Genomic DNA, 15,422 nt, shown 5'->3' with positions numbered 1-15,422 from the left:
CAAATAAACAATTCCCACTTACTTTAACAGAAATTATGCAAAGTGCAACAAGCTGCAATAATCAGGGGAATGCTGTCCTAAGTGAAATCTAGCCTGCCATAGAGACACCTCCATCTTGTCTTCAGTCTCCCAAAAGTGCATTTGACTACCATGCAGCACAGGCTAAGTAGCTTTCATTCTGGTGTCCTTGTGCCGCAAGGTGGGAGCCAGCTCAGCACACAGCTCCAGGAAGTTTGCTTACACAACTTAAAGTTTTGTAGCCACTGAGCATCATCACACAACTGCATAATGCTATATCCCACAAATCAGTGCAGTATAGCTGTTCTATGAGTGCCAAATGCCACTGTTCCTGTCGTGCACACTGTCAGGCTCCTCTGAGTCTTCTTCCTCTGTCAGTAATTTCAAGATGATCTCTGCAGCCATGCATGAGGTCCTCACCACAGTTAACAGCATGTTAGAGAAGTGAGGGATCCATTTGTTCTCCCTGCAGATTCCGGAGTGCACAGCAGAGAACGTCATTTGGTAAAAAGGTGTCAAAGGACACCAGAGGTCTCTAAACAAAGTGATGCCTGAAGGGAAGGGATGCTTTGAACAATCCCAAGATGCTGTGCTCTGTTGCGTGGTCCCACAACACCTGGAGACAGAGTGTGTTGCCAGGCACTGTGGGATATCTACTCACAGTGCATTTCTCCCGCTGTCAATGGGGGATCTACAGAGGGAGCAAGTATAACCATGCTTTGGCAACTTTTTTTTGTGTGTGGCAACTTCTGCATGTCAACATTAGTTTCCTTGACATAACTTGGTAGTGTAGACATACCCTAAAATTGAAAAAGAGCTGTTAACTTAGTGTGCAAGCATTGCCAATTTAATGCCAATGTAACAGGTATTCTACTATATAGATCTATCACTCTTTGAAAAAGTGAGTGATAGAAATGTAGCCGTGTTAGTCTGGGGTAGCTGAAGCAAAATGCAGGACAATGTAGATAGAAATGTAGCCGTGTTAGTCTGGGGTAGCTAATAAACCATCTTGTTAGTCTTTAAAGTGCTACATTGTCCTGCATTTTGAAAAAGTGAGATGATGTTGGAATGGAATGCCTTTTCTTATTGCATATCTGTTATGTGTCTTAATCAGAATATCTTGTTTGCAAAGATGCATTAGTATCCTTTGACATGCAATTTGCATTAATGAGATCCTGCACTAATCTTCATTAATAATAATAATCATCATAATTAATGTCTGCTTTCTTTTTTGTTGTAGTATTTGCAACCAATACAACATAATTGCAGACAAAGTCAGTGAGGTGCCTTTGAACACTGAAGAGCTGGTGGAGCTTACGGCATTCTTAAAAAAAGCTAGTGAAGTTACTGTTTTTAAGCTGAGACGTGAGATCTCTGAAGCAGCGTACAGACTGGAATTCTTGATGGACTATGCTGATCTGTCTTGTATGTTTTAAAATATTGTATATGAAAGTATCCCTGATGAAAATATATATTTATGTGTCTCTGTGTGTATACACACACATAGCCATGCATATAAAATTAGGGCTTCTATTTATTCTTTATCAAAGGAAACTAGAAAAACTATACAACTTTTACTATGCTAATGAAAAGTTAAAAAAAAAAAAGCAGATGGCAAAGCAAAAGGATTCTCTAGAGAGAAAAGATGCGCAGATGCAGGAAGATTTCCTGCCCCTTTGTCCTGCCCACACATTCCTTCTTCTCTGTGATTTCTCTCTGAGAGATTTATGAAATGAGATCTCTTTTAGAGAATTTGTATAATATGTGCAATGATTCAGCTAGCATTCTTCACAACTGTGTTGGCAAAATTAGGTAGCCTGGTATGTTGTTTATTAATATTTCTGTCAGTTTAATAAATTCCTGCAAGCATTTTCAGGATTATCTGAAAATAGTTTAGAAATGAAAATCAGTGCACATCCAAGGGCTTGTCTGTGCTTGGACATTTAGGCCACCTTCTCAGTTCAAATTAGCGGGTCTTCATTAGACCCACTAAATCTAACCCTAGAAGATTGACCCCAGAAGATCTTCCATATAGTGTAGACAATGCCTTACTGAAATAGTTATTCTGGAATAGTTATTTCAATATAAGCCTCTGTGTGAAAACCCTTATTCTGGAATAAGAATATGTCTCTCTGATTTAGCTTATTCCACTTAGTTAAATTATGCTGAATAGCTATAGCAGCATTGTTATTTGAGCTACCTACTTTGGTCGATTTCTCTCATGTAGTCAAAGCTTCATGCATATAATGCAGTATTCCTGAACTGATGTCAGTATTTTGTCATCACGGTAAACTATTTAGGAAACAAAGCTAAACAGCTAAATCTGCATCTGGGATGTTCAATGATATCTATGGGTATGTCTACACTAGCCCCCTAGTTCAAACTAGGGAGGCTAATGTAGGCATTTGAACTTGCAAATGAAGCTCGGGATTTAAATATACCAGGCTTTATTTGCATGTTCCCGTCCGGTCACCATTTTAAAATCCCACTAGTCTGAACTAACTGCCTGCGGCTACACGCGGCAGTCAAACGTTAATTCGAACTAAGTCCTTAGTTCAAATTAACTGTTACACCTCATTCCACGGGTATTGGGGTGCAAGGCTTGGGTGGGGGCATTGGGTGCGCAGGGTTTGGGCTACATGGGGCAGGAGTGTAGCAGGGCAGAGTGTTGTGGGGAGGGAGGGGCTTGGGTGCCAGAGGCAGGCTCTGGCTGGGAGGTGCTTACCTAGGCAGATTGTGCTGAGGGTGTGAGCACTGCACAAAGGCTTCTGGGGGACTGCGGGCTGGATGTGGCCCCAAAGGCCATATTTTGCACGCCCATGGGCTAGAGCCTCAGGGCAGCTCAGGAGACTAGCAGGGGCCTGGCACCCACAGCAGAGATTGAGTCCCTTGCACTCACTCACACCACCAGGAGAGAGCAGAGCAATATTGCTCTGCTCCCTGGCTCCCAGCCTCCTCGCTTGTGGGAAGGAGCAGGACCTCTCCCCACACTTGCTAACAGGAAGTGGAGCAATGCAGCCAGTAGCTAGGGAGTGGAGCCACGTCACGCAATTTCTGCCACCAATGCCAGTGAGCGGCGGGGCGGGGGGGAGGGCGCAAATCCTGCTGCTGGTTCCAGGCCTCCCCATTAGTTCTCTGAGCCACACTTCTGGTAGAGCAGGCTTGGGGGAAGAGGCAGGGCAGAGGTGGGAAGAGGCAGGGAAAGGTTGGTGTGGAGTGGCAGAGGCATTGTCCTGGCCCTCCCCCAGGTGGTATAGGAAGGAGTCATGTGGTGGGGCGGTCATATGTCTCATGTTTCTTCACCAGTCATTGCTGCTCCTAGAAGGGTAATTTAATTTTTTTTTAAATTGTAGCCGAGGACATAAAGCTGAATAGTAATGTTTTCCACTGGCCGGACCAGATTGAGATAATCTTTGAAAATAGCAGAACCCAGTTGTTTAGCAGGAGGGATCATGCAGAAGTTTCTCTGATTAAAAGGTATGCTATTAAAATAGGACATTTCCTTGAGCTAAGACTTTGAGTTTAAAAGAAATGAAAAGGCTTGGGACCCACAAAAAGGGAAGTATTGGCAAGTCAATGGAACTGCTAGTGGAAGGAAAATCTGTTTTTTAGTACTGAGATTTTAAACTATGTTTCAGAAAATATCATTAAGCAGGATGGGCTGGATTTTCCCCTATCCTTGAGTAGGTCTAAAGGATGGAAGAAATGGTGATGCTAAGATTTTTATAATTTCATCCCATTATTCCTAATTACGCCCCATATACTTTGCTGAAAGTGTATGTTCTTCTTCGAGAGATGTTGCTGGGAGTGCTCCACAGCAGTTGTCGGTGCATCCCAGTGCCGCAGAGCGGATTCTTCCTAGCAATGCACTGGGGGTTGCGCATGTATGGTGTGTGAGGCGTGCGGCGCTGTCCAACACTACCGCACGACTGCGCATGCCACCCTCCCCTCTGTTCCTTCATACCGTCCCCAGCTCAAGATGGACCACCGCAGTGCTCTTCGTTCCTCAATAGTTCTCTGTAGAGAAGTAGATTAGTTAATTCTAAGTTCCTCTCCCTAGCTGTCTGCCAAGTTCTTTGCAAAAAAACCCCAACCCCCCCAAAAATGTGGTTCATCCCCAAGTTTGTTCTCCTGCTGCTTAAGATCACTCACCCGGGATGATGGGCTCACCACAGACACTTCTCTCATGGGCTGGAAAGCACACATGAGAGACCTTACAACCCAGGGCCTATGGAGTCTGGCAGAGAAGACACAACACATCAATGTCCTCAAACTCAGGGTCATATGGCTCACATTCCAACATTTCCTACCTCACATCACCAGAAGACACATCAGGCTATATACCAACAATACAGCCTGTATGTTTATATAAACAGACAAGGTGGGGCACGATCCCATGCCCTATGCACGGAAGCCATATCACTTTGGAACTGGTACCTTACTCATTGCATCTCCATAAGCGCATGCCATCTCCCTGGAGCCCTAAATACCACAGCCGATGCCCTAAGCACACTCCTGCCACAAGATCACTAGTGGCAGATTGACCATTCAGTTCTAGCAGAGATATTTGCAATGGGGATACCCTCACATTAAACCTATTTGCTACCAGAACAAACAAAAAGTTCCCACTTTATTGCTCCAGGGCGGGAATGGGAAAGCACTCACTCAGAGACGCTCTTATCCTCAAGTGGGATGATCACCTGCTCTATACATTCCCTTCCTTTCCCCTCTTCAACAGGCAACTCATCAAAATATGAAAGGATATAGCGAGTGTTATCCTAATAGCATCTTGTTGGCCTTGGCAACCGTGGTTTCCCATCCTGAACAGAGTGACCCTACATTGCCCGATCACACACCTACACAACCCGAGCATACTATTCCAACCAGGCACTGAAGCTCCCCATCCACAATTTGTCATGCTTTACCTCAAATCTTGGTACCTTGATGGTTCGTGGTCATAGAATTACAGTGTTCAGACCAGATATGGGACGTGCTCCTCCACAGCAAAGCCCCTGCAAAAAAGGAAGACATACAGTAACAAACTGTCTCATTTTGTACATTGGGCTGCTTCCTGTAACATATTGCCAGAGGATTCCCCCTACCTGCAATCCTTGAATACTTACTGCATCTCAAGCAAACTCACCTTTCCATGAACTCAATCAGAGTACATCTCATAGCAATAACAGCATTCCACAGGACTATCGATGACACCACGGTCTTTGCACATCCCACAACCAAATGTTTCCTCAAAGGCCTACATCCTGACTGTGCTGCCCCACAGACACCATGGGACCTACATCCGGTACTAACCATGCTCACAAAACCTCCATTCAAACCTATGGCCACATGCGCCCTTCTCCACTTAACACTCAAAACGGCGTTCCTAGTTGCAATAACGTCAGCATGTCAGGTGGGAATAATGGCTGCCCTAATGGCAAACCCACCGTTCATCATCTTTTTTAAGGTCAAATTCTCTCTACAGACACATCTGAAGTTTTTACCCAAAGTACGCTCTACCTTCCACCTTAATCAAACAATTCACTTACCTGTATTTTTTCCCAAGCCTCATGCCAACCCCTTTGAGGCACAGATGCACACACTTGATGTCCACAAGGCCCTCTCCTTCTACCTCCACAGAACAAGACCCTTTAGGTCATCCCCAAGACTTTTTGTCTCCATTGCGGAGCATAGCAAGGGGCGTCAGATATCTCAAAGATATCTGACTGCATCACGGTGTGCATTGGATATCTGACTGCATCACAATGTGCTACGATTTGAATCATTTATCACCGCCTACCTCAGTCCATGCACACTTCACGAGAGCAGTCATCACTTCAGTCACATACCTGAGGAAGGTTCCCATTGACAATATGTTGAAGCAAAGGCCTCTCTCAGTTTAGGCGGCTAACCAGGCAGCTTTATTGATCAATAAGGCAAAGTGAGCCAAACGTGGTCCCAGCAGAGCCGGGCCCAGTAAGGCTGCTAATACAATCAATCCTAGTATACCCTTAAGCAAACAGTCTGATATCAGGATATCCAATTACAGAAATAATCAATTAAACTTAGAAAAGCGAAGCCTTATCTGCAAGGATGGTGGGCAGGTACCGTAACCAGCTCAACTAATACATTCCAATAGCTCATCTTGCAGGCCTCTGTCCTGGGGTAACAGAAAGTTTACTCTGGTATACGTGCAGAAGCAGAAAGCTGAAATGGCTTCTGTTATACAAGATGGCTTCTAGATAAATATGAAAATGGTTTCCACAAATATATGTGCTGCTGCTACATGAACATCAGAACAAACTTTCACTAAGCACTATGCACTTTCTGCCTGCCCTCTTCACTCTACAAGAGTAGCAAAGGCCATACTAACGACAGCTTACCTGCCAGATCTGAAGTCCCTGCCTCCATGAGACAAATTGCTTTGCCATCACCTGCTGTGGAGTACCCCTAGGGACGTCTCTCTCTCAAAGAGGAGGTTACTCACCTTGGCTGTAACTGACGTTCTTTGAGATGTGTCTCCCTGGAGGTGCTCCACTACCCTCTCTTCCTGCCCTCTGCTTCGGGCCTCCCCCCAAAAAATACTTTTACACCAGGCTGGGTTCTAGATAGAGAAGGAACTGAGGAGAGGGTGACTGCGCATGAATGGTAGTGTTGGACAGTGTTGGGAGCTGTGCATGCGCGATCCTCGCAATGCATTGCTAGGAAGAATCTGCTCTGTGGCACTGGGACACTGCCAACTGCTGTAGAGCATCCCCAAGGACGCTCATCTCGAAGAACGTCAGTTATAGCCAACGTGAGTAACCTCCTCTTTTCTCCTTGTTGTATTTTGCTTCATACCTGTCTATGTGGTTAGTAAAAGGCAGCAAGGCCTAGATGACTGAGCATGGGACTACATTTTAAAATGAGTCCCGAGTTCTAATCCTGTCTCTACCACTAATTTACTGCATGGATATGGGCAATTAATTAACCTTTGTATCTCAGTATCCTCATCTGTGAAATGGGAGCCTCCTATGGCTATTGTGAAGATTGATTAATTAATTAGTTAATGTATGTTTACAGGGTCATCTTTACTTACACATCCTAAATTTTGAGATTAGATTTCACTTTATAATGCCCTTTGTAATTAAAAAAATAACCAGAAGTCTGAAAAATGTAATATTATTGAGCTATCTTTGACTCTAATTAGGTGCTCCCAATTTGAGGCATTACTTGAAAATTATTTTAAAGAAGTAGAAAGTTACAAAAAACGGGATGTCATGACCATGGAAGAAATGAAGAATAACGTTGAGAAATTTAATGAGTTGAGTAAGAACCTGGATAATGCACTAGTGGAATTTGAGGCAAGTATTTTTCACCTGTTTTATGTGAAAAGTTTATCTGTAATGTATGTTAGGTAAGATAGAGGCTTAGGTTCATATCCTGTTTACAGTGAACCCTCGTTTATCGCGGTAGATAGGTTCCAAACCCGACCGCGATAGCTGAAAATCCGCGAAGTAGGGACACCATATTTACGTATTTGGGGTCTTCATATATCGCGGCTATTTTCGAAATTTCCGGAAAATCCGCGATATATTTCTTTTATAATATATACATACAAAAAGTCCGCGAAGTCGTGAATCCGCGATGGTCGAACCGCGAAGTAGCGAGGGCTCACTGTATTTACAGTTATCTGCTATGTATTTGAGAGTGTGTGTCCATCCGTCCTTGTATGAGTGTGTCTGTTTGTTCAAAAACTCCTCCTAAACAGTAAGAACTAGGACCACCAAATTCGATATACAGTTTCCTCTTATCATAAGGATAAGGGTTTGGTTGTGCCAGGAAAATAGAATGTGCCTGAAATGAGATTGCTTTTCATAAAACCATATGGAAAAGAGACAGATGAAAGGAGCTGGCTGGGAGAGCACCCCTGGCCTCTGTCTCTTCCACCACATCTGTACTGGTGGGTCCTACTATTGGCTGGATCCTTCCTCATTACCCACCAGCCGACAATGAGTGGGGCATTCCAGTAATTTATCTGAGGGTGCAAGACTAGTGGTCAGGTAAAGTTGCAGTGTGCATGTACTGCTGCTCCCTCTGCTGGTCCATCAGTGCAGACCCTACAGCTTGCCTGCTTTTGACCAGCAGGCTCTCCACCCAGTTTCCAGCTAGTTTGCTCTGGTTGCAGGAAGGCAGTGGCTGGTTATGTGTCATCTCTGCTGCCCACCCATCTGTGCTTTACATGCTTTTCCTCTCACTGCCTTCAACCTACTGTGCCTGTTCATCAGTGTTTCTCAAACTGATCCATGAAACCACTTTGAGAAACCTTTTAACTGTCTGCATCATTTTATTTATTTACCAATTGCGCGGCCACAGAGCCTTGCAGCTCCTATTGGCTCTGTTTTGCCATTTGTAGCCAAGGGGACCCACAGGAAGTGGAAATGAGGCTGGAGTGCCTGGCCCAAGGCAGGCAGAGGTGGTAGTTCCTCTCTGGATCCCAGAGCATGGGAGCCCTGGAGCACAGGGGAGCCGGGGGCCAGTGGGGTACCCTGGGAAACCCAGGGTACCCCCCCCCCGAGGAGGGACTGGTGGGGAGCTCTGAGTAATGCTTCCGCTTTCCCTTCTGGGGACTCTGCTCTGATGGGGGGTGGGGTGATGCAGAGTAATGTGATGACTTCACTCTGTTGCCCCACAGGAAAAGTTGTTTACATATAGAGAGAGAAATAAAAAGAATCTAATGGCAGAATTTCTTTTTAAAAGGGGTTCAGTCGACTTGATTTTAATTTGAACATTTGTACTTCATAATTCTGATTTCTTGCCATTAAACTTTCTTGAATATGAGTAATTTTACCAGGTGTCTTGTATTCAGCATATTTGGTCACCCTACTTATGTGTATCTTTAGGGGTGTGTATAGACTACAGGGTTTTTTTTTTTAAAGTGGCCTTTTTTTAAAAAAAAACTTCCTCTGTGTTTAGACTGCCGCTGCATTCTTTCAAAATTAAATAGAAAGAACACGGCGGTTTTTTCGACCACAGTAAACCTCATTTTATGAGGAAGAATGCCTTTTTTTCGAAATTGCTCTTTCGAAAAAAGGTGTTCTTGAATGCAAAAAGGGCTTTTTCAAAAGAGAACATCCAGACTGCCTGGATGCTCTCTTTCAAAAAAGTGGCTTGCTTTTTCAAAAGAAGTGGTTGCAGTCTAGACACTCTCTTTCGAAAGAGGTTTGTAGCCTAGACGTACCCATCGGCTACATCTATACTGTAAGCTTCTTTCTAAAGAGGCTTTTTGGAAAGATACTTTCGAAAAAGCCTCTTTCAAAAAAGAGTGTCTAGACTACAACCAATACTTTTGAAAAAGCACAGTTTGCATTAAATAGCGCCTTTTTCTGAAAGAGTACTTTCGAAAAAAGGCCTTCTTCCTTGTAAAATGACGTTTTCCACAGTCGAAAAAACTGCTGTATTCTTTTGATTTATTTTTGAAAGAACGTGGCAACAGTCTAAACGCAGGGGACGTTTTTTCGAAAAAACCCTGTAGTCTAGACACACCCTAGGAGTCTAAATACCTTTAAATGTCTGACTCTAAATAGTAGTCTTGTAGCACCTTAGAGACTAACAAATATGTATATAGTATCATGAGCTTTTTTGGGGAAAACCTACTTCCTCAGATAAGTTCTATTGAAATATTACCCTGTTCTGCAATAGAATTCTTAGATAATAATTGGACTTCTTAATGGAATTTTTTTCTTAAAGGCTATTAATAGAGAAGAGGAGTTACTTGAGCGGGAGAAGAGTCAGTTTCCTCTATTGCAAACTATAATAGTAAATAAACAACCCTTTGAGCAACTTTGGGTAACAGCTTACAATTTTCATATCAAGTCTGAAGAATGGATGAATGGTAAGAACAAGAGCTGGGTGAAATATTTCTCACAAAAAGTTTATATGGTGAAATTTACCATTTTTGAATTGGCTGTACTTCTCTAGAATTAGAGCTAGTGATGTCATGAGAAGCATATGGCACCAAGTTCCTGAGACTGACTCTGTTTGTGATATTGATTTGCTGTGTGGCTTAGGGCAAGTTACCAGTGTCCTTATCTATAAAACGAGAATACTTTTACTTACTTAGGGATGTCTACACAGCAGCATTATTTCAGAATAATTGACATTATTCTGAAATAACAGAGTGCACGTTTATACTACAGGTCATTATTTTGAAATAATGTGGAGCTGGAGGACTTCTTACTTCGACTTGTGGTAACCTCATTTCATGAGGAGTAAGGGAAGTCGAAGGAAGAGTGTTCTTTCTTCAACCTCCTGCTGTGTAGACAACGCCGAAACCGAATTAAGCTATTTTGACTTAAGCTACGCAATTGACATAGCTGAAGTTGCATAGCTTAATTCGACTTTAGCCCTGCTGTTTAGACATACTCTTACTGAGCTTGTGCAGATGTTGTAAAGATTAATTAGTGGTTGTGTATAAATCATTTTGAACAGGCAAAGCACTATATATAAGTGCTAAGTATGGGTATGTCTACACTAAAGCGTTATTTCGAAATATGCTATTTCAAAATAGTTAATTCGAAATAGCTTATTTCGAAATAACGTGTCTATGCACAAAATGCATTTCGAAATAGCGTTTTTCTATTTTGAAATAGCGCGTCCACACTGAGCGGACGCTGAATCGCATTTAAGGCCAGCCGGAACCAGGTCCGGCAGGGCATTAGGTCAGGATTTACCTTGTGTGGCTGCTGCCTGCGGCTATCTGAGGCCTGTGCTTAAAGGGACCCCCTTCACCCCCCGGACAGATGGTTCTCAGGTTTCCCTGCTTGCTTGCCTACCTTGATGAGGGACAGCAAAGCATTTTGTCTCTGAATGCTCTGGTTGCCCTCACTTGGGACATCACAGCACTCTACAACATGGAGCCAGAGCTGCCCCTGGGCACTCTGGTGCTTCTCTTGGACACGTTACTGCGAGCCTTGCTGCACTTTCTGCAGGCTGCCATGTGGGAGTTCCATCGGGGGGCTGTCAATATCCAGGAGGGAATTAAACTCTGGTTAGACATGGGGAAAGGAGGTGAGAGAGGGGAGACAAGAGGGTGGGAGAGGGGAGGGGGAAACCTGGGAGGAGGGAACTCGAAGGGGGAAGCAAGGGAAAGAAGCGGAAGGGGAAGCTCAGGGCTCAGGGTTGGGGGTCTTGCCGGACCAACTTGATTTTCATGAAAACCTGCTCTTGGGTTCCCATGTGGCCTTTGGTGGCCAGGCTGGCAGGTATCCTGCCATAGACAGCCGAATTCTTCCATCTAGTGAAGAGATCATAGACGTTGAGGACATCCCCCCCAAACCTGAATAAGGTCAATGATATCCACCCTGGACCAGGAAGGCATCCACCTTCTCCGGGCCCTGGCAGACTCCTGGGATCTGGCAGACTGCTCCTGGTGAGCAGTGGAGGGCTGGCTGCCAGTGGCTTGCTGGCTCATGTGTTGGAGCCACTGGTTTGGGGCAGTGACTGCTGGCTCTGGGCTGGTAGGCTTGGAGCTGGCACAGGCACTATGTCCAGAGTTTACCCCTTTAAGGGCACCAGGGAGGGGCGAGGGAGAGGAGTGTTCTTGGTTGAGGCTGGAGTGGCCACCAGGGCACCCTGGGAAGGCTGGAGGCCCCCTATTTCGAAGTAAGTGTCTACACAGCACTTATTTCGAAATAGCTATTTCGAATTTGGCATTATTTCTCATAGAATGAGGTTTACCAAATTTGAAATAAGCTCTCTGCTATTTCGAATTTATTTTGAAATAGTGGTTTGTCTGTGTAGACACTAGGAAAATTATCTCAAGGGCTGTTATTTTGAAATAACTTTGCTGTGTAGACATACACTATGAGTATGGGCGTGGACCTGGTGTTATTTTAAGGTAGTTTTGGGGAATTTAACTTGTTTGAACATTTTCTTTAAAGAAAAATTGTAACAAATGCCTTTAAATGAATCTTTTAAATAATAACTGGACACTGAGAACTTCCTGCTCTTTTCTAATTATATATTCAGGATCTCTCCAGGAAATGAATTCTGAAGAAATTACTGAGGAAATTGGAAATATGTGGAGGACAATGTATAAACTAACTAAGACTTTTGCAGACCTTCATGGGCCTAGACGCTTAGCAGAAAATGTGAAATATAAACTTGACAAGTTTAAGCAGCATATCCCCATCATGTCTATTGCCTGCAATCGTGGAATGAAAGACAGACATTGGGAACAGGTGCCACAGAAATATAACTAAAACATTCTAACGCAATAAGGATATTCACTCAGAATTTACCACTTGATGGGTTGATATTGAAATCTGTAAGGGCGCAGGCAAAACTCACTATGACAAAATGGGAGTTTGGCCTATGGGTAAAACTGCAGAATTGGGGAAACTTACATTGGCATTTCTTTAATTTTTATTTCTTATCTGTTACTTGATAAACCTTGGTTACAAATATATATGATGATTGAGCTTATTTTTTCACTTATTTTCAGATCAGTGAAATAGTAGGATATGAAATAAGACCTGATGAAACTACTTGTCTTCTAAACATGTTGGAATATGGATTATCAAAGTACATTGAGAAGTAAGAAATACATCCTAAATCTAATTTCATAAAAGCAATTTTCTCTATATGTTAAAAAAAGTTTTTCCTGTGGGACAACAGAGTGACATCATCAGGTCACTCTGTGTCCAGCCTAACTCCTCCCTCTCTCCTTCTTCCCCCAAGCCCAATCTCTCTACTTCTCCTCGCCACTTGCACTTGGAATTGCTGTTTTAAACTAAGCCCCTATTCCCCTTCCTTTACGCCCACCCCATAGGGCTTTCAATGCCAAGAAACATAGCACAGTAGCCGGCAGACCCCATGTTGCAGCCGTGACAGCCCAGGGACGGGGGGAAGAGACATCAGCCTGGGGACAGGCGCTAGGAGCAGGGCTCCCAGCTGGTCTTATGTACCAGCAGCAGAATCTTGGGGGCTCCTTCACCACCAGACTCTTGGGGAGCTGGAGTGTTGTGCCCAAACACCCAGGGTCCGGCTGCCCCCATGTAGACTCACCCCTCCCCAGTGGCTGCACTTACTGCGGCTGCCAGAGCACCCTTGAGCTGCCCGGGGAAGCCACAGCTCTGACCTGGCCGTTCCTTCCTGTCCACTCCCGGAGGGTGAGAGGGTGGCCCTCTGCTCTGCGGGCAGGGCTGGGGCAGTGAGCAGTGCAGGCAGGACTGCACAGGAGAAAGGTTGGGACAGCGGCCCCCCCACCCAGCTGCTTTCCCCAACTCAGCAGGCTGCTGTGCCCTGGAGAGGCACATGCACACCCCTTTGCCTCCCTGGCCTCAAGGATTAGAGCCAGGCGGTTGGAGAGGAGGTATGGGATGGGGAGGAGAAGAAGAGGCCCAGTCTGGAGGAGGGCGGAGGAGGGAGAAAGGGGCCTGGGCTGGCGCATCCGCAGCCCAGCCCTCCCCAGTGGCCGGGGGAGAGAGCCAGAGTTGCCTATCCCCCCACAAGAGGAGGGTTGGCAAGCACAGCAAGTACAGCAATCGGGGGCACAGCCCCCTGGCAATATATGTATATACTTTCATAATCAGATACCAAACTGTAATGCATTTAGACTTATTGGATGTTTTTAAAGTGTTTTAAGGCCTTTCAGATTTTCGTTACTGAACTTTATCTAATTCAGGAAGACATTTTCAAAAGTGCCTAAGAACTGAAAAACAATGGGACTTGTGTACTTAAATTACTCAAGCACTTAAAAAAAACCCCTCAGTCTCTACCAAGCTTTAATTTATAACCTAAGAGAAGCATTCTGCCATAGGATTATTAGCAATAACTAGATTTGTTTCAAGTATCAGAGGGGTAGCCGTGTTAGTCTGAATCTGCAAAAGCGACGAGGAGTCCTGTGGCACCTTATAGACTAACTGAAGTGTAGGAGCATAAGCTTTCGTGGGCAAAGACCCACTTCGTCAGATGCATGTAGTGGAAATTTCCAGAGGCAGGAATAAATATTTATTCCTGCCTCTGGAAATTTCCACTACATGCATCTGACGAAGTGGGTCTTTGCCCACGAAAGCTTATGCTCCTACACTTCAGTTAGTCTATAAGGTGCCACAGGACTCCTCGTCGCTTTTGTAGATTTGTTTGAAAACGTAAATAAAATATCCTTGAAATATATGCATATGCACTGTGGAGGAATAGCAGATGGAGTGGTGATTCTGGAATGGCAAAAAAACAACCCTTCTGTGACTTTTAAATTATGAGTTAATTATGCAAGTAATCCCCAAGAAGAGACAATAAAACATTCACCACACCATCATGTACTTGCCTTTGTCACATATTTTATATTAAATCTATTTTAGACAATTTTAAAACATATTTTGATATTATTATTTACTGCATTCTGTATGTCCATCTCTGAAGTTAGGTACCTTGATATCCAATGTCCATCCTTCAGGAATTTTTGGCCTATTTTCTAGAATTATAAGCATGCAGTTACAAAAAGTGTTATGCACTTAACTAAGGCTATGTCTGCATAGCGGTCTATTCCACGTCTTAGGAGCAAGTGCTCTATATCAAAATATGACAGGCTTGCTTTTCTGACGTCCCTGTAAACCTCATTTCATGAGAGATAAGGGATGTTTTGGAATAGTGCCTTATTTTGAAATAATATCAAAATTAGCTTCACAATTTGCATAGCTTATTTCAAGGTAAAGGTGCTGTGTAGATGCACCCTTAGATTGCAGGCTCCTTTGGGAAGGGGCAGTCTTTTTGTTCTGTGTGTGTACAGTTCCTAGCACAATGGAATCCTGGTCTTTAGGTACTACTATATACTGTAGGATTTTTAAGATTATGAATTAACCAATATGTTTAAAGGAACGTGCATTTAATTGGCCACTTTTGTATGCAAATATTGAGCTGGAATCCACAGGCGCTTCAATAGTATATGCAAGTCTATAATTTTTCTCAACTGTTTTTTCACCTAATTGTTTTCATTCATAATGTGATGAAATCATCATATGCCTTCAATACATTATTGCTCTTTCATGTCAAAAGCATCCAGCTGGCACCTTTGCATCTCTGGGATGGCCCAGGTTTCAGAGCCATACAAAAAGACAGAAGCCACTTTTGCTTTACAGCTCTGCATCATACTCTAAAACTCAGACTTCAGTAATCAGGAGTTAAATTAATTATCATCATTAGCCAAAAGAGCCACAATAGTGTTTCATTTACTATTTATATACACATGTATCTCTATATATTATTCTCACAGCAACAATTCATTACTAACATAATAAAACATCATGACTGGTAAATAAGTTACATGAGTTAATAATTCAGTTACACAGTGTTTTAATATCGTGCTGCAAAGAGATGCAGGAAATATATTAAAGAGCCACTTTTGGCTCAGGAGCTTCAGTCTGAGT

The 15,422-nt window shown here is 43.6% G+C and overlaps 1 protein-coding gene across 3 annotated transcripts in view; it reads left to right on the top strand.

Moving 5' to 3' along the window:
• DNAH3 (dynein axonemal heavy chain 3) overlaps positions 1-15,422 on the top strand; it is a 165,512-nt gene that overhangs the window by 49,698 nt on the left and 100,392 nt on the right. For all 3 annotated transcript variants that reach the window (XM_075899422.1, XM_075899423.1, XM_075899421.1), the window contains exons 15-20: positions 1,259-1,443; positions 3,372-3,495; positions 7,205-7,358; positions 9,745-9,889; positions 12,025-12,236; positions 12,500-12,591. In XM_075899422.1, coding sequence (XP_075755537.1) covers positions 1,259-1,443; positions 3,372-3,495; positions 7,205-7,358; positions 9,745-9,889; positions 12,025-12,236; positions 12,500-12,591 — 912 coding nt within the window. The remainder of the gene's footprint in view (positions 1-1,258; positions 1,444-3,371; positions 3,496-7,204; positions 7,359-9,744; positions 9,890-12,024; positions 12,237-12,499; positions 12,592-15,422) is intronic.

This window comes from Pelodiscus sinensis, chromosome 16 (genome assembly GCF_049634645.1).
Source record: "Pelodiscus sinensis isolate JC-2024 chromosome 16, ASM4963464v1, whole genome shotgun sequence".
Lineage (NCBI taxonomy): Eukaryota > Metazoa > Chordata > Testudines > Trionychidae > Pelodiscus > Pelodiscus sinensis.
This window is presented reverse-complemented; position numbering and strand designations above follow the sequence as displayed.